The following is a 17,421-nucleotide window of genomic DNA, read 5'->3' as shown; positions in this document are numbered from 1 at the left end:
GGGGCCGCGAAGCAGAGCACCTGCCCTGAGGCGGGCAGAGGGCCACAGGACTGCCGCGCAGCGTCCACACCGCAGGCGCCTGCCCCGGCTCCGTGCAGACCCCGGCCCAAGCCCAAGACCGTGTCTGAGCTTCTTCAGGAGAAGCGGCTCCGGGAGGCCCGAGCCCGGAGGGCCGCACAGGGCCCTGCCGTCCTCTCGGCCCGGGTGCTGGTCTCTGCGCCTGTGGTCCTCCAGCCGCTGGCCCCCCCAGGCGCCTCCATCTCCAGAGTTGTGCTGTCCGGGCCTGGAGGCCCTCCAGTGACCAGTTCCAGTGCTTCCGGCTCCTGGGTGCCAGCCAAGGATGAGAGAGGCCTGACTCTGCACGCCTTTGCCCTTGGCCCGGCCACCTCCAGGGCCCCTGGCCAGGTTCCTGCAAGTTGCCCGCTGAGTGCTCTTGGACAGTCTCAGGCCCCTGCCATGTCCCGGAAGCAGGGCCTGCCTGAAGCGCCCCCACTTCTGCCCGCAGCCCCCAGCCCCGTCCAGCCCGTCAGCGTGACGCCAGCCCTGGGCACACCCACGGTGGCCAGCACCCCTCTGCCCGTCACCTGGGTCCTCACGGCACAGGGGCTGCTCCCGGTACCCCTGCAGGCCGTGGTAAGCCTGCCAACGCCAACAGGGGCTCCTGACCCCACGCAGCCGTTGGTGACTCTGCCACCCTCGCCCGCCGAGACTCCAGCCAGCCGGAGCCACCCTGGGCCACCAGCAGCCAGCACAGACTTGGAGCCAGAGCCTCCCTGCAGGACGGAGCCCTTGAGCGAGAGCCCCACAGAGGTGGCTGAGGCCTGTGGCCTCGCGGGACTCGCCTCCCCTGAGGAGGCCCTGGTGGCTGGGGAGACGTCTGCACCCAGGACTCCCTCCCAGGACACACCCCTGGCCCACCACCTGCCAACTGGGCCCCCCAGCTGCAGCCCACCGCCCCTGCACGGGCCCCCAGGGGCTGCCTCAGGGCCCAGGGAGCCCCAGTCTCTGGCCCTGGAGGAGCCCCTGCCACCCTGGCTGGGGCTGGAGAGCGGGCCCCTGGGCCTGAGCCTCCTCTCGCAGGAGAGCGAGGCAGCCACACGGGAGTGGCTGAGGGGGCAGCGAGGGGTGCCCGTGCCTGCCCTGGGGAGCCAGCTGGCCTACCAGCCGCCCACGCTGTGCAGCCTGCGGGCACTGTCCGGCCTCCTGCTGCGCAAGAAGGACTTGGAGCGTGGGGCTGCGGTCCTGGCACCAGGTGGGCCGGCCGGCGCCCTGCAGGCCTTGCTGGGGCGGGTGCGTGAGCGGCTTCACGACAGCCCGGCCTACCTGCTTCTGCGGGCGCGCTTCCTGGCCACCTTCACCCTGCCCGCGCTCCTGGCCACCCTATCCCCCCGCGGCGTCCCCACCACCCTGTCGGCAAGCACCGGGCCTGACCCTGAGACGGACAGTGATGACTTTGACCCGGAGGAGCCAGAGCTCAGTGACAGCGACGGGCAGCCCGGGGACCCCGCCCAGGTAGGCTGTCATGGGTATGGAGCCCTCGCCTGCTCAGAGCAGGGGGAGGTCGCGACGGGAGGTCGTGGCTGACCTCAGGAGGAAGAGGCCACGCCATGCCGCCCATCGCTTGTGGCCTCTGGGCAGCGTGAACCTCACTGCCAGCATGGGGGGTGGGGGGCCTACCGCCCCAGCTTGCGCTAGCAGGCAGTGGGCTCTGTCCGTGACCCTGCTGCACACGCATGCCCCACCTGTGTCTTGGAGAGGTCATGGGCACGTCCATGTCTGCAGCCTTCTCAGCTGTGGAAGCCAGGCAGCTTTTGTTTCCAGACAGAACCTGGATACAGACACAGGGAGGGGTCTCCTGCCACTGTGCACCAGGGAGTCCCTGGTCCCCTCAGGACACGGAGGGCCCTCAGGTCCCTTGCGGGCATTAATCCTCCCAGAGAACCCCCAGGAGCAGCCCGTCCCCACAACGTGGGGGTGGCCACAGCAGTGAGGCTTGCTGCTGGATCTGTGGCCCCCCACGCCCCCCGAGGCTCGGCCCAGCCCACTTCCTTCCCAGGAGCACGGCCTTAGGAGTCCGGAGGGTCTTCCAGTCTGAAGCAAAGGGCAAGCTCTGCTGGCCCCCAGATACTAAGGGTAGGAGAGCTCCTGTCCCCAGCAGCATAAGCAGCTTCCCTCAGGCCCTGCCCCCTGGCTCAGCTGGGCGAACCATGGTATAGCAGGCTGGCTCTTGGGGGGCTGCTTAGCAGGGATCAGAGTCCCCAAGTAAAGGAGGGGTCAGCAGGAAGTCAGAGCCCCACGTGGCCCCAGGAAGACAATGCCTCCCATTCAGCCCCAGTGGGGACACGTCTGAGGAGCTGCCTGCTCCTCACTGCCCGTCCGTCTGGGCTGGAGGTCACTCTCGTCTTCTCCCTGGATTTCAGGGAGCCCCAGACCCCAGCCAGGGCTCTGTCTCCTCCTGCCTGGACAGCCCCGACAACCCAGACATTCTGCAGACACGGCGCTTGAGGCATGTCCGCAGGCGGCGGCGGCTGCAGCGAGCCGCGAGGTGAGTGCCCAGGCGTCCCCAGCTCCCCTTGGCTGCAGTGCTGTCATGAGGGGTCGGGCGTGGCATATGGGCCTCCGCTCACCCCCTTCCCTCCCCGGCTCCACGCCCCTGCTTTCACCGCTGCTCTGGGGCCGGCCCCCCTGTGCCCCGAGGTCTTGGCACTGCCAGCCGTCTGTCTGGCCTTGTCCTCTTCCCGTCTGCGAGGCCTGTCCCTCCCTCCATCCGGCCCTGCTTGGCGATCTGCTCCTCAGACACCTTCCCTAGCTGTTGTAAGACAGCGTCCCTGTCCCAGGGCCCGGCTGTCCTCATGGTGCCTGCCCTTCCCTGACACCTGATGTTCATCCATGTGGGTCCATTATCTCCCGCAGAATGTGAGCCCTTCGGGCAGGTGCAGGGTCCTCCGTGACCAAGTAGGCGCAGCCTGGTGGGTCTTCATGAACTGAGACTCAAGCCCAGGAGGATGTTTGCAGAAGCAAGAACTGCAGCCTCTGAGCAGTGTGGACGTGCTGCGGGAGGTCCTTGGTCCTGGAGTGGATGGATGAGGGCAGTGCACGGGGCCCTGGGTGGATGGGGACTGCAGAGGGGCCACCTGCACCAGGCCCGCTCAGGCTCCAGGGTGTGTCCTCCACGTGGCCCCTCCACGGACTGCAGGCGGGCAGCACGCCTCGCTCCTTCCCGCCTGGCCCCCCACGGCAGCACTGCGCCTTTGCCTTGCTGTCTGTGGGGTCCGGCTGGGGTCAGAGCACCCTGTCACAAGGGTGTTCTTAAGTTCAAGGACTGCCCAGGGCTGGCCACCCGGTGCAGCTGACAGGAAGGGGGGCGCCCATGCTGGACCTGGGTAAGCCCACCTGGGAAGGGGGGTTCCGCCAGCAGTCAGCACGTTGTCCTGGCTCGGCTGGTCCCCGAGGGCACCCAGAATGCTGGAAGGAATAAAGAAATGTCCTGTTTGTAATTAAAATCAATCCATGGACTCCTTAGGATCTCATCCAGTTCTGCACATGCCAGCTGGGCCCTGGGGTCCACGGAGCAGAGCCCCTGCCCCCAGGGCCTCTGGGGCCTGGGATGGGGGAGGAACAGGTCTTCCTGCTCCTGGCTCCAGGCAGAGGGCAGCCCACACCCACCCAGGGGCTCAGGGCTCTCCTGGTGCCACCGTGGGCAGGGCGAGCCACTTCCTCCGCTGTCCAGACCGCACAGGCGGGTCCCAGAACCTGTGGCTGCCTGGCTGCCCACAGGCCCCCCCGGCAGCCTGAATGGTAGCCACAGGCCAGCGCTCCTGTGATTTTGTGCAGGCATTTCTTTAGCAGGAGCCTCGCGCCCTCTCTGCCCTCTGCCTGAAGGAGCTTGGGTTTGGGGGTCTGGTTACACCCTCCGAGGCTCCGGTTTCTCCCGGGGGCTCTGTTCTCACACACCGCTTCCTTTTGCTTTCACTTATCACGGGAGGTTCCCATGTAGAGGAACGGGGCACGCGCCCAGCGTGTGTCCTGCCCCCGCCCCCCAGACAGCAGTCCCCGGGGTCACCTGACTCCCCTTCCTCCGCGCCCAGACCCCATGAGTGGCGCAGCCACGGGCTGACTCGCCCACCCGGCTGTGTGTGTTGGTGCCCAGTCCTCAAGTCACTGATTCCACTTTTCCTTGTCACTTTCTCTGACCTGGGGGTTAGACATTTGTTATTTGATTCCCAGATAGTTAATTTTCAAGCACACGGTGAGGAAGATCCCTCCACAGCCTCATTGCACAGAGTGGGAACAGTAGCTCACGGAGGGCCCAGGCCCGGCACTCTGCCTGCCTGCCGGGTGTGCAGGGCTGGGGCCGCAGCTGGCACCTCTCCTACACCAGGAGGACCCTCCACCCCCACCCCACCCCTCCCCTCCCGTCCCCTCCCTTCCCCTCCCCTCCCCTCCCCCAAGGGGAGCCCACCAGGACTTCCAGGAATCAGCCTGCTCAGCCAGGAGGCAGAGGAAACCCTGGGGGCTGAGGCTCAGGACCCCCAGGAAGTGAGCACAGGAAGCCAGCAGCTTCGACCCCTTCCCGAAGCTGGTGTTCAGCCCAGCAGCGGGCAGCTCTCGGTTCAGCCAGTAGGGCCGGCCCAGTGGGGGGGGGGGTCTGGGCTCTGCGTCCCAGGGCCTGGCTGTCACCGTCCCCCGTGTTGTGGAGAAGGGCTGCTCCCGGGAGTGGACGAGGCTGCCCAGGGGCTGGCGGGGATGCGAGGCGAGCGTGGCGGCCACGGACGCCAGGCTGCAGTCCTTACGGGAACACAGTGGGCTGGACGTGGCTTGGCCTCATCCAGCCCCAGGGAGAACCTTGGCTCGCTTGCTCTCCCACCCGGGGCTCTCAGCAGCTTCCACTTCCCTGTCCCCGCCTCCCACGGCGACGCTGCTCCAGTCGAAGCAGGAGGCGGCGGGGGGGGGGGGTATGGTCCCCCCGCCTCTGGGGTGAGCCAGGCCCGTCAGGAAGTGCAGCCTGGGCTCTCCCCCCAGCTCTGCCCGCCTCTATCCTGGCAGCTGGCACCTCCTACCCGGCACTGAATCAGGCAGACAGGCGTGCAGGTACCCCCCCAGGCGGATGCATGGTAGGCTGACCCAATGCCCTTCCTTCAGGTGGTGCCCCAGCTCGGGCCTAGGGCAGGGGACGGGGTGTGGGGCAGAGACCCAGCAGGGCACCAGGGGTCTTGGCTCTGTGGCCCTCCCTGCGCCACGCCACCCTATGCCCGCCTGTCGCTTCAACAGAGGGAGCTGTGGGGAGTCGGCAGGGGCAGGATGTACGGACTTAGGGGTGGGCAGGCAGGGGCCGGCCCAGGGCTCCAGAGACCCTGACCTGCGGGTGCTTTGATTCAGCACCTCCTCTGCCCTGGGCAGGCGGTGCAGCCCGAACCCGCTGCCACCCTCGTCCCTAGGAGTGTGGCCCAGCCCCTGTGAGCTGGAGGCTTGTCTTTCCCTCACCACCACGGATCGGAAGCTTAGCGGGAGGTGGCGGGGTCAGGGTCTCCATCCGCACCGCCGGGAGGAGGCAACCCACAGCTGCCCCTGGCTCAGCCCGGCCCTGGAGAGGGGGTCTCCTGGACGCGGTGCAGGAGGGAGGAACAGTGGGCTGTTCCGGCGTAGGGGGCGTCTCCTGGTGGAGAGCTGGCTGGGCAGCCCCCAAGCGTGAGGCCTCTCTGGGAAGCGGAGAGGAGCCCAGATGGCTGGGGCCCGGGGCCTGCACCCTCCAGCAGGCCATCCACAGTCGCTCTTCTCGGAGGGCACCGCGTCGCCAAGCCTGACCTGGGGTGGGAACGGCCCAGCAGCTGCTGGGCAATCGTTGCATCACCAGCCACCGGAAGAAGGGAGGCCGGGAGGATGGGATGTGAGGGCCGCTGTCCCGCGGGCAAGGAGGAAGTCCCGCAGCACAGCCTGGGGCCCGGATGCCCTGGCACTGGCCCCCTCCCTCACATGCCTCCCACCAGCCCCCTCCGCACTTGGGGTGTCCTGGGGGGCTGGGCAGAGCCAGAGGAGGGCCGCAAGGCTGCCAACTGTGTCCTCCTAGACACCACCCTGATCCTGGAGCGTCTCCACGCCATCCCCGACGCTTATCAGGGTCCTTTGGGAGAAAAAGCCCAGGGCGCCTGGAGGGTCGGCAGCAGGGCCTGGGAGGCGGGGGGGAGGGGCTGGGCGAGTCAACGGCAGCAGTGGACCTTCTCCCTTCTTCGCACGCCTGGGCTGGGCTCCCGTGGCCGAGAGGGCCGGCCTGGGCCCCGGTGGGGCCCGCAGCTCAGCAGCGGCTGCCTCCTCCCAGCCATGTCCGACTACGAGAACGAGGACGCGTGCTGGAGCGCCCTGGAGGGCCTCCGAGTGCGGCTCGTCTCCGCCATCGACCCCGCCCGCCTGACACCCTACCTGCGCCAGTGCAAGGTGCTGAGCCCCGACGACGAGGAGCAGGTGCTCAGTGACCCCAGCCTGGTCACCCGCAGACGGAGAGCGGGTCAGTGCCGCGGGCGGCCGCACCCTGGGCCCCCCCCACCCCACCCCCGCCTCCGGCCCCGCGTGCTTGCCACTAGGCCCACTCCCCGCGAGGCAGGCGCCCCCAGGAGCGCCCCGAGGTGGGGCCAGGCTGGCCCCCGCTGCAGCCTCGTGGGCCACCACGGGCATCCTCTCTGGGTCACAGGGGTGCTCCTGGACATCCTACAGCGGACGGGCCACAAGGGCTACGTGGCCTTCCTCGAGAGCCTGGAGCTGTACTACCCGCAGCTCTACAGGAAGGTCACGGGCAAGGAGCCCACCCGCGTCTTCTCCATGATCATCGGTGAGCGGTGGGTGCAGGCCTAGGGGCGCGAGGGGCGGGGAAACCTGGTCCCCTGATGGGTAAACCGCGGGGGAAAGGAAAGGAGTGAGCCTCGCGTGGGAAGCTGCCAGCTTCCGTCCCTGTGTGGGCGTCCTTCCCATCCGGCCGTCCTGAGCTCGTGGAGGGGCAGAGGCTGCAGGAAAGGGAGCCCAAGCCCCAGGTTGGGGCCTGTGGGAAGGGGGAGGCACAGGCTGATGCTTGGCCCAGAGCCCGTTCTGCCCAGAAGGCCCTCTGACTTCGCCGAAGCCCTGCCCAAGAAGCCAGCAGGGTGGCCCCGAGTCACGTCGTCCCACCTCTCAACCAAGACGACAACAGAATTAGAGAGGGATGGATGCCCAGACCCCGGGCCATCCTGCCCTGGTGGGATCGGTGGGGTGGGTGGGAACAGGGCCCGGAGGTGAGCCCGCGCCTCAGTTCATCCCCTGGGCAGGGAGCTGACCCCTTGGCCAAGCCGCCCCAGAGCCGCTCGGTCCTCGAGTGGGGGCCCTGGAAGGGGCGTGCTGTCTGATCCTGCCCGCTCCACAGACGCCTCCGGCGAGTCAGGCCTGACGCAGCTGCTGATGAGCGAGGTGATGAAGCTGCAGAAGAAGGTACAGGAGCTGACGGCCCTGCTGGGCTCCAGGGACGATCTCGCCGAGGAGCTGCGCGTGAAGGACAGCCTGCTGCGCAAGCTCCAGGAGCGCGTGCAGCGTCTCAAGGAGGCCTGCGAGGCGGGCAGCCGCGAGCTCCAGCGCTGCAAGGACGAGAACTATGATTTGGCCCTGCGCCTGGCCCGCCAGAGCGAGGAGCGCGACGCGGCCCTCACAGGGCACCGCGGGCTGCTGCTGGAGGTGCCCGGGGCGGGGGGGGGGGTGGTGTGGGGCAGGGCCCCCCCCTGGCCGGCCCTGACAGCAACCCCCCACTCCCCCCAGATCGACCGGCTGAAGCACAGCCTCATGAAGGCGGAAGACGACTGCAGGGTGGAGCGCAAGCACACGCTGAAGCTCAGGCACGCCATGGAGCTGCGGCCCAGCCAGGAGCTGCTCTGGGAGCTGCAGCAGGAGAAGGCGCTGCTGCAGGCACGCGTGCAGGGCTTGGAGGCCTCGGTGCAGGTGGGCCCCGGGGCTGGCGGCGGCGGCCGGGGCTGGCGGGGAGCCGGGCCCGTCGCCTCCCCACCCTCCTCCCTCGCACCCACAGGAGGGGAAGCCGGACCAGGGCCGCCCGCACGTCCAGGTGCCGGAGGAGGACTGGCAGCGGGCGCAGCGGGACCTCCAGCAGCAGGCTGCCACCATCTTCTCCCTGCGCAGGGACCTGCGCCAGGCCGAGGCCCTATGCACCCGGGTAGGCGGCAGGGCCTCACGTGGGGGTGCTGTCGGGGGCCCAGCCGCGGCCCGGAGCTGCCCTCCAGCCCGGCCAGTGGGGCCGCGGGCGGTGGGGCTAGCTGGCATCTTCTGTAGAGCGCGGAGGAGAAGGAGACGCTGGAGCTGCACTGCCTGGCCCTGCGGAGGGACTCCAAGATGTACAAGGACCGCACTGAAGCCATCCTACGGCAGATGGAGGAGGTCGCCGCCGAGAGGGACCAGGTAGGGCCTCGCCAGCCTTCCGGGGGAGGCGGGCGTCTGTGTAGCCTTCGATGAGCTGATAGAAGCAGTTCCTGCTCGTTCAAAGTCGTGAGCGCTGACACAGGAGTGTGTGGCTTAGCTTCCTGGATCGTCACCGGAGACAGAGGCTGGCTTCCTCCAAGTCTTCCCGCAGCCATGGCCTCCCTGGCTGGTCACTTCGGGCTGGCTGCCTGGGCTGACCTCAGCGTCCCCACTGAGGAGGGTGGGCGTGAGAAAGCGTGGGATGTTCGCTCTGAAGAACATCACACAGCTGTCCACGATCGTGTTCTCGGTGTCAAGCGCGCCCGTACAACAGGAAACATGGGGGCAGGGTGGCCGGGGCCCTTCGGGGGGAGACAGTCATCTCCTTCATGTTTTCTGAACGGCCCACACTTCCCATCGTGAGCCTGGGTCATGTTTAACATGCCCCAAACGTGAGAGCTATCCTCAGGGAAGAAAGGGGAAGGGGCCGCCGCTGGCCCCTCCGCAGCCTCGTTGCTGGAAATTCTCCCGGGAGCGTTGCTAGAAATCAAACTCTGCTGAGAAGTGAGAGATCAGGAGGGGAAATGAAAGCCAGGTGGGGTGTGCGTTGTGTGTGTGTCCTGGGGCATGGGGCCAGGCCACGCTCACAAGGAGGCTCAGCAAGGATCCCCCTCCTGACAGCTGCCCTGCCCCCTCTGCCCCGCAGGCCACCCTGATGCGGGAGGAGCTGCACGCGCAGCACGCACGCAGCCTGCAGGACAAGGACGCGCTGCGGAAGCAGGTCCGCGAGCTGAGCGAGAAGGTGGATGAGCTCCAGCTGCAGCTGTTCCAGCGTGAGGGCCAGCTGCTGGCCGTGGAGGGCAAGCTCCGGCGGCAGCAGCTGGACGTGCTCGTCCTGGTGGGCCTCCCCCGGCAGGCCTCCGCGGGGTCGGCCCTGCCACGGGGTGGGGGCGGGAGGGGGCGGAGGGGTGCGGCCCCGCAGGAGCAGGTGTGTCCTGGAGGAGGTCCCTGGCCCTTCCTGAGCCCCTCCTCCCTCCGGAAGGTTGGCTCCTTGCTGAGCCCCCTGGAGGGTTGCTGCAGGGCTGGTGCAGCTCAGGGCCAGGCACGGTGAGCGGGGAGGGAGGCGCGTTCTGGCCAGGCCCAGCTGGGAGGGGCTTCCTTGGTGGGGGGCCCAGCTCCGGACCCCACCCCACGCCCAGGAGTGGCTTGGTTCCCTCACAGCCTGCTTATGGACCCCTATTCTGTGACCGCAGAGCTCCGACCTGGAGGACAGCTCACCCAGGAATTCCGAGGAGGTGAGCGTGACTCTGCAGGTCAGGCCCACGCGGGCTTCACCGGACGCTCCGGGCCACAGCCTCCGCCAGACCACAGTCCTGTATGCGAAGCTCTGGGAGCTTGGCCATGCACTGCCTGCCCTTTGCCCTGTGCCCACTTGGGCAGCATAGGTCCCTCCCTGAGAGGCTGGCACTGGGGGACGGTGGTGGGGACAGCAGCCTGGGGCGGGCAGCGTGGATGGCCAGGTCCGCTCCCGGCAGGGCGGCGGTCTGATCGCCCTATGTCTCTTGGGAAGTTGTCGCCCCCTCAGGACCTGGAGGAGGATACTCAGCTCTCAGACAAAGGTGAGGAGGCCCGCGGCCTGTCCCGGAGGAATCTGACCAAGGCCTCTTCGTGGTGGCAAGTTGGCTCCTGTCTCGACCTTCGCGCACCCCAGCCCTGGCCACAGGACCTTCATGCCTCACTACACAGATGGGCACACTGGGGCACAGAGGATGAGCAACCCCCAGAAAGCAGACAGGAGCCCCATTTGAGCCTGGGCCCAGGCTGTCAGCTTCCACTCGGCCCGGGAATGCTGAGGAGGGGCACCCGCTGTCCGGAGCAGGGAGCGGGGCTGTGGCCGCTGCCCAGGTGCGGCCTGCCAAGAAGTGGGAATAGACAGGGAAGGGGGTACAGCTCCGGGTGACCGCACTGGGGGCTTCAGGCGGCGGAGGCGGGATCACTCTGCCTGCCTGGACCCAGGGTGTGGGGTGGCCCCGAGGGGATGATAGGGGCTGGCTCCGCAGCTGGGTGTCAGATGGGAATTTGGGAGGGTGGGGGCGGGGTGGGGGGAGGGGCGCTACCGCAGAGGTAGCGTGTGAAGCCAGACAGACTTCCTCAGCGTCAGACCCCAGCTGCTGGGGGCACGCCGAAAGAGGAAGAGGAGGCAGCAAATGGAGAAGTGAGGACTTGCTCCCTCCGCTGCCGCCCAAAGACGCAAGCTTGAAGCCACCGAGCCCCCACGTGGGGACGGGCAGGAAGGACCCACAGGCCACGAGTGGGCAGTGAAGGCCACTGGCCAGCCAGCCTGGGAGCCCCAACCCTGGGCTGGCATGGCCCCTTGCAGAAGGTGGGGCAGGCTGGGTCAGAGGCCAAGGAGGAGGGAAAGGTGTGAGTTTCTGGGGAAGACCTGGGCCTGGGCTGCTCCCACCACCATGTTCCTGAGACCTGGGATCCATACCTGGCCCCCACTGTGGCCAGCCCATCAGAGCATGTTTCCTGAGGGTCCTGAGCCTTGGGCCCTTCCAGATATGGAGGGAGCCCTCAGACCTCAGCCCCTGCTCCCAGGGCACCTGAGCCGTCTACTCGGGGGGTGAGAAGTGAACTTGAGTCCCCGTGTCTACACAATGGGAATCCAGGCAGGTCCAAGTGAGGACCCAGGAGGTGGCACAGGGCTGGCCCAGGCTGAGGAGGTAAGAGGTACCAGCCAGCATGACCCTGGCCGCTGGCCAGGACGGACAGGCACTCTCCCTTCCAGGCAGCCTGGCCATCGGGGAGAGCCCGGAGCAGCCGTCTGTGTCTCTGCAGGAGGAACAGCTGTCGCTGACCCCAGAAGTAAGGCTGCCTGGGGCCCCCGGGAAGCCCCTGGGGAGGTTCTCAGCCCGGACTCTGGAGAGTGATTCCTCCACCTGGATGTCTGCGGGCTGAGCCCAGACTCTGCCCACGGGCTCCTGGGGTGTGGGTGTTTGGAAAGTGAAGTGAAGCTGAGGCTCCTCCATTTGTGGACAAGGCAGGGCAGGGGGCAGGGAGCAGTCCAGTCTTCTGGACAGGGCTCAGCGTTAAGTGAGTGGAACTCGGCCTCCCTGTCCACTGCACTGAGCCTGACAACAAAAGGGGTCACCCCAGACACTGTAGTGGAAGGAACCCTGGCCTGGAGCCGTGGGTCCCCGGGCCCGTCGTGTCATCTGAAAAGAGGGACAGCGCACCCCGCCGACCTGGTCCCCAGTGCGCAGCCCCAGGGCCGGGAGTGGGGCCCACAGGGGCGCCGGCCAGAGTCCGAGCCTCGCCCCTCCTCCAGGACGCAGGACTGAACGGCCGGGAGCCCCCAGAGAAGGAGAAGGGCCGGCGGCGCCTCAAGGAGAGCTTCGAGAACTACCGCAGGTGGGCCCGCGCGGGCGGTGGTTGGGGCTGCGGGCGGGGGCCTCGTGCGAGCCCGCGCCTGCCTGCGCTGTCTGGGTCTCCCGCAGGAAGCGGGCCCTCCGGAAGATGCAGCTCGGCGCGCGGCAGGGGGAGGCAGACGGAGAGAACACCACGGGCAGCGACAACACCGACACCGAGGGCGCCTAGCCGGCCCACTCGTCCAGCCCTCCCCGTCGCGGGAGCGGGGAGCGCCCCCCGCCCCCCAGGCCGCCTCTTCGTCGGCGAGCACGGGCGGGTTCTGGGTGACCACGGGCGGGTTCTGGGTGACGCGCACACGTGCCGCGACCTTAAAGTGCAACTTTGTCAATAAACTACCGCGGTCCGGACATTGCCGCCTCCAGTGGTCTCGGTCCAGAGCGCGCCGCCGGCCGCCAGGGGGCAGCAGAGCACTGCCCGCCCACCGGCGCCGGAAGCCGGGGAGGGTCGCTTCCGCCGCAGCCCGCTTCCAAGATGGTAGCGGGGCGGGGCGGCCGGAGGGCGGCATGCTACGGGCGGCGCTGAGCCACGTGCCGATACTGTTGAGCCGCGCGCGGCCCCGCGGGCCCGGCCCGAGGTGGCTATGGGGTCTCCGGGTCCGCCTGCAGGCCGCGGGGACAAGGCGGGCCTGGGGGTGGGGCTGGCGGCGCTTGAGCTCCGAGCCGGGACCCGGGCCGGCGCACTACCAGCTTGTCTACACCTGCAAGGTGGGCCCGTGGCGGGGGCGGTGCCCGGGGTCGGAGGGCGCGGGTCCGCATCTGGCGCGCGACGGTGCTGTGGAACGGCGAGGGAGGGTGGGGCTATCCACAGGGGGCGGGACCTCCCTGAAGGGGTGGGGCTATCATTCGAGGGTGGATCCATCTGGGAGAGGGCGGGGACGCGCGAAGAGGTGGGGCTACCAGTGGGGGCGGATCCTTCCGGAGGTAGGGCTAAGCTGGGGCGGGGCCTTCCAGGAGGGTGGGGCTACCAGTGGGGGCGGATCCCTCCGGAGGTGGGGCTAATATGGGGCGGGGCCTTCCAGAAGGGGTGGGGCTATCACTTGGGTGACAGATCCTTCCGGAGGTGGGGCTAAGCCTTCCGGGAGGGGCGGGGCTATCAGTTCTGGGAGGGGCGGGGCCGTGTGGAGGGCCTCACTTTGGAATCTCCCCAAGGTCTGTGGGACCAGGTCCTCGAAGCGCATCTCCAAGCTCGCTTATCACCAGGGTGTGGTCATCGTGACCTGCCCCGGCTGCCAGAACCACCACATCATCGCCGACAACCTGGGCTGGTTCTCGGACCTGGATGGGAAGAGGTGAGGCCTGCCTGGGCAGGGCTGAGGACAGAGGCCTGTATCCCAGGGCTAGCCTAGTCCCTCCTGAGTCTGTGGCCCCACCCACCGTCCCTGGGGCACCGTCCTTCTAATGAAGATTACAGAGCCTATCTCTATAGCTCAGCTTCCTTGTCAAGAAATGCATCGTTGAGCTTGAAATTCAGATGAACCATGATAACTTTTTGGTGGAAGTATGCCCCAAGTATGCGATCTTCTGCCCTAGGCCATCCCCCCTTGGTCCTGCTTCACTGCCTGACCTCTGCTGTCAGTACTAGCCTCAGGGGCAGCAGGACCTGGTAACATGTCAGCCCCCCCCCCCCCCCCCCCCCGCTCCCCAACAGGAGGGATCAGACTAGGTTGACAGCTTACCTTTTGCTTTGTGGTTCCTTCCTTCACCCTACAAGGCGCTCCTTCCTAAGTATGTGCCCGGGTCCTAGCATGCACCTTGTGGTTGGGGGCTCTGGTCCTGCAGCGTCAGCCACGCCCCCTCATGGAGGCAGTGTTTAGTGAGGGGCGGTGTTCAGTGAGGGGCGGTGCACAGTGAGGGATGGTGTTCAGGGGGCTCCTGACTGGGTGGCCCTGGTGCCACACCAGTACAGGACCCACACACTTGAGCTTGGCCTGGGGTGCCCTCGAGGGTCCAAGATGCAAAACGGCCAAGAAGCATCACAGCACCTCTCTCTTTCTCAGGAATATTGAAGAAATCCTGGCAGCCAGAGGGGAGAAGGTACACCGAGTGGCTGGTGAGGGGGCCCTGGAGCTCCTTTTAGAGGCTGCGGGGCCTCCCAAATCCACCACTGCTGCGGAAGGGGCTGAGGACCAGGATCCCACCCAGCCCTGCAAGACGGAGCCTAGCTGACCCGTCTTCTGCCTTGGAGAAGGGTGCTCCAGCCCTGGGCCACTCTGGATGCACCTGTTTTCTATCAATAAACAGACTTCACTGCAGACGCTGGGACCTGGGGCTCTCCTGTCATCCCTGCCTCTGCAGTCAGAGTGAGTCACAAGCACGCCCTCCAGGCTGTGAGCTGGGGCCTTCTGCAGCTGGAGGCCGCATCTGAGTGGGGAGGGGCTGGATGTTGCAGTCTGAGCCCTTCCCCTCCCCCCACAGGGCTGCGGCTGGGTGGCCTTGGGCAGGTCGCTTTGCCTCTCTGAGCCTCTGTCTTCCTATCTTCTGAAGATGCTCACAGTGCCACCTTGTCAGGAGTTACAGACGGAAAGACGGGACTCAGGCGCAGGGTGGCTCAGCCTTGCCCCAAATGTCAGGCCCCGACTTTGATGGCCAGTCAGCCGCTGTTCTTGCTGAGGGGCGAAAGTCCCACCGTGGGTCCTGCCCCTCTGGCCACGCACAAGGAGGCCCCACACGTCCTTCTGTGCCGCCTGGACGCACCTGTGAGCTGGTGCCAACCTCGGCCTTGACCCTTGGCCATCAGCCAAAGTCAGCCAACCAGGCTGCTCCCCGTGCCGCAGACGAGCCGGGCAGCCGCGGTGGCAAGCAGTATGGGGGCTGGGGCTGCCGTGTGCATGGCCCCCCGCCCCCAGGCTGTGCGATTTGTCTCCCAGCCTAGCTTGACTACCTTCTCAGGATGTTCCTGTGTTTATGAAAGCGTGTTTATTTCCAGAAGTGCCCTGGGCTGTGTGACCTTCAGCATTAATCACCAGTCACAGTCTTGCAGGATCCGAGCTCCTGACAGCCGCCCCCGTGGGCACGGGCCTGGGCATTGTTCTCTGGGAGATGGCAGCCCGTGCTCTGCCTTGATTACCCGCCCCGTCCTTCCCGTGGTGAACAACCCCCTATTATCCCGCCCAGAACCTCCTGTGACATTTGCAGAGTCAGTCCTGGAGGCTGAGCCAGCCCCCAGGCCTGCTTCTCCACGAAGGCCCTGAGGGACCTCTGGCCTTGGAGCAGCAGCGTGGGGGCAGGACTTCGCTGCCCGCGGAGGGTTGGGAGCCGATCTGGGGAGGCCCAGGGAGCCGACTGGACTGTGAGAGCACAGAGCAGACCCCATGAGTGCCCCCAGCGCAGACCTTCCTTTCCTGGGCAGTTTGGACACGTTTACTTGCCATGTCCTTTCCTGTCTGCCTTCCAACCCTGAGCTCGTCGGTCTGAGCCTGGAGGGCAGGGCAGGTCCTGGGGACAGTAGGGCGAGTGCACCCAGGGCAGGCTCCAGACAACTCGGGGTGGCCCCCACGCCCAGAGCCACTAAAAGCCTCTGCACTGGCGGGGCAAGCGTGTTGGTCCTGTCTCACTGTGCTTCCCCCTGGAAACCCCAGAAAAGGCCCTGCCCTTTTCCTCCCCCTGCCTCCTGACTGACCCCGGCACCCCCCGGGTTGCCTGTGAGATCAGTGGCTCTGAGCGGCCTTGTCCCCGGTCGCTGGCCTCACCACAGTCTGGCCACTGCCACCCTGCTGTCCCTTCGCAAGGCGCCTGGCTCTCTTCCCTCTCTCACCCCAGGCCAGGACCCTCTCCAAAGCCTCAGTTAGGTTTCCTGTCTTGCAGGCCGATTCTCTACCAGCTGAGCCGCCAGGGAAGCCCCAAAGCGTCACGCTAGGGAGTCGAGTGTCTGGGCCAACCTCTGGTGGTCCCGTAATCCTCCAGGTGTGGTCTGGACGTAGAAAGCCTCTGAGGACAGCTGGCTTGGGAATGCTGGCTTCCAGGCCATCAGACAACCTTCTTCCTGCAGGACTGCCCAGAGCCTTTAGCATCCTGACCTGGCTGGGAGCCGCTGAGACTCGGTGCCCCTGTGTTCCTGCCGGCTGAGTGCCAGGCTTCCCGGGTGCTGAGAATTCTCTGGGAGTTGGGGAGGGCTCGCTTTTCCCCGTGGGGGCCTCTCCCTCCCTCTCCCTGCCTTTTCTCCTCCATCAGAGCGTTCTGACCACCCCCCACGCCCCCCGCAGGCTTTGCCCACACTTTTCCCTCCAGCCCGGTTCCTCCTAGCCATCCCCCGCCTGTCCACCCCCTGTGGGTGCCCCCCTCGCTGTCTGGCCTGCTGTGGCCAGCGTTGGGGGGCAGGGAGCAGTGGGTCATTGAGCCGAAGGGAGAGGCCTCTCGTGCCCGCTCCCCTATCCCCAGGCTGGTTTCCTCAGTGGCGCCTTCCCAGGCCCCTTCGCCGGGCTGGCCACCGCGGTGGGGGGGGGGCGTGGCGTCGGGCAGGGCTGCTGATCTCCCTTGCTCCGAGGTGGCCGTCGGGTGTTAGGCAGGTGGGCCACAGCTCTGCAGGCTGCTGGAACCTGGAGGGGAGCAGCCAAGACGGAGCCTCAGCACCTGGCGGGCTGGCTGCTGCCCCCGAGGCTCGGCTGGGCACCGTGCTGCTGGCATCCGTGGCTGGAGTGCTTTGGTGAGTGGGCGGTCTGACCGGGCCCACTGGGGTGGCTGCACCAGGCTGGCGCCACCTGGTGGTCTGGGGCCCTGTTCTGGGGTAGGGCCTCCTGCTGATGCTGCTGTGGCTGTGCCCCGTGGGGAGAGGGTTCCTCTCCTCGAGGCTGGAGTGCAGGACTGTCCTATCCCAGCTCCCGCCTCCTGCAGTCCTGGCACCCACGGCTTCAGATGCAGCCAGAGGGATGGATGCTGTGCCAGGGCCCTGCCGGTGCCCGAGTGCTGGGCTCCAGTGCCCGGGGGTCTGGTGAGCCCCACTCCCGCGAAGCCTCCTGGACGCAGCCTGGGACCCCTCAGGCTCCCCTGACCCCGGGGGATCCCATTGCTGGAGTACTGTCAGGACCACCGGGGCGGGGGGTCCCCTGCGTTCCAGGGTGGCTCGCCTGTCCCAGAGGGCTCCTCTGGGCAGAAGTCTCCTGTTGCTCCCGGCCTCCTGCTCAACCCCCTACGGTGGGCCCTCGGCCTTGGCCTAGTAGATCCCTGCCCTGGCTCTGGGAACACTTTCTCCCTCTGAACACCAGAGGAGCCCACACGTTTATCTCTGGGCAGGGTCCCTGAGTAGACCAAGGTCTCAGCTGGGGGAGTGGGCTCTAGTCAGCCTGGCCTGAGGCCTAGGTGCTGAAGGCTCCAGAACACCACATCTGTGGCCAAGACTTAGGGCCCAGAGATGCAGGCAGGGAGCCAGGCCGGCCCCCGTTTCCATCTGCCCTTGGTCAGCACCCCTTCCTGCAAGTGGGGAGGTGGTGGGGCTCCCAGCAGGGTGCTGGGTCAAGGCCAGGGGTGCAGCACACACCCCAACCACCTGCCACACTGTGTCCCCAAGATCTCTCCCCGTCCCCCGGTGGCACAGAAGCCCCAGGGCTTCACTGTGTGGACCCACCGGACC

The 17,421-nt window shown here is 67.2% G+C and overlaps 2 protein-coding genes across 4 annotated transcripts; both read left to right on the top strand.

Annotated features, from left to right (window-relative positions):
* On the top strand, positions 1 to 12,122 carry CARD9 (caspase recruitment domain family member 9). 3 transcript variants are annotated; one of them, XM_040225520.1, is made up of 14 exons: positions 1 to 1,512; positions 2,421 to 2,545; positions 6,317 to 6,502; positions 6,686 to 6,823; positions 7,388 to 7,692; positions 7,774 to 7,953; positions 8,039 to 8,182; positions 8,299 to 8,424; positions 9,131 to 9,322; positions 9,678 to 9,719; positions 9,995 to 10,043; positions 11,216 to 11,292; positions 11,756 to 11,838; positions 11,925 to 12,122. In XM_040225520.1, exons 2-14 carry the CDS (start codon positions 2,509 to 2,511, stop codon positions 12,022 to 12,024), a joined length of 1,659 nt encoding a protein of 552 aa, XP_040081454.1. In that variant the 5' UTR covers positions 1 to 1,512; positions 2,421 to 2,508; the 3' UTR covers positions 12,025 to 12,122. The 3 variants fall into 3 exon arrangements, 2 of the variants coding, with proteins under 2 accessions (XP_040081454.1, XP_040081455.1); XR_005718489.1 differs by lacking the exons at positions 1 to 1,512; positions 2,421 to 2,545 and adding an exon at positions 4,812 to 5,114 and having other exon boundaries at positions 9,995 to 10,807; XM_040225521.1 differs by lacking the exons at positions 1 to 1,512; positions 2,421 to 2,545 and adding an exon at positions 4,839 to 5,114.
* Positions 12,123 to 12,292: 170 nt separating this feature from the next.
* DNLZ (DNL-type zinc finger) lies at positions 12,293 to 14,780 on the top strand. Its single transcript, XM_040225525.1, has 3 exons — positions 12,293 to 12,560; positions 13,005 to 13,144; positions 13,853 to 14,780. Exons 1-3 carry the CDS (start codon positions 12,360 to 12,362, stop codon positions 14,019 to 14,021), a joined length of 510 nt encoding a protein of 169 aa, XP_040081459.1. The 5' UTR covers positions 12,293 to 12,359; the 3' UTR covers positions 14,022 to 14,780.
* Positions 14,781 to 17,421: the final 2,641 nt, after the last annotated feature.

This window comes from Oryx dammah, unplaced genomic scaffold (assembly GCF_014754425.2).
Source record: "Oryx dammah isolate SB20612 unplaced genomic scaffold, SCBI_Odam_1.1 HiC_scaffold_25, whole genome shotgun sequence".
Classification (NCBI taxonomy): domain Eukaryota; kingdom Metazoa; phylum Chordata; class Mammalia; order Artiodactyla; family Bovidae; genus Oryx; species Oryx dammah.
The sequence above is the reverse complement of the archived record's forward strand: the minus strand, read 5'-3'. Positions and strand labels throughout refer to the sequence as shown.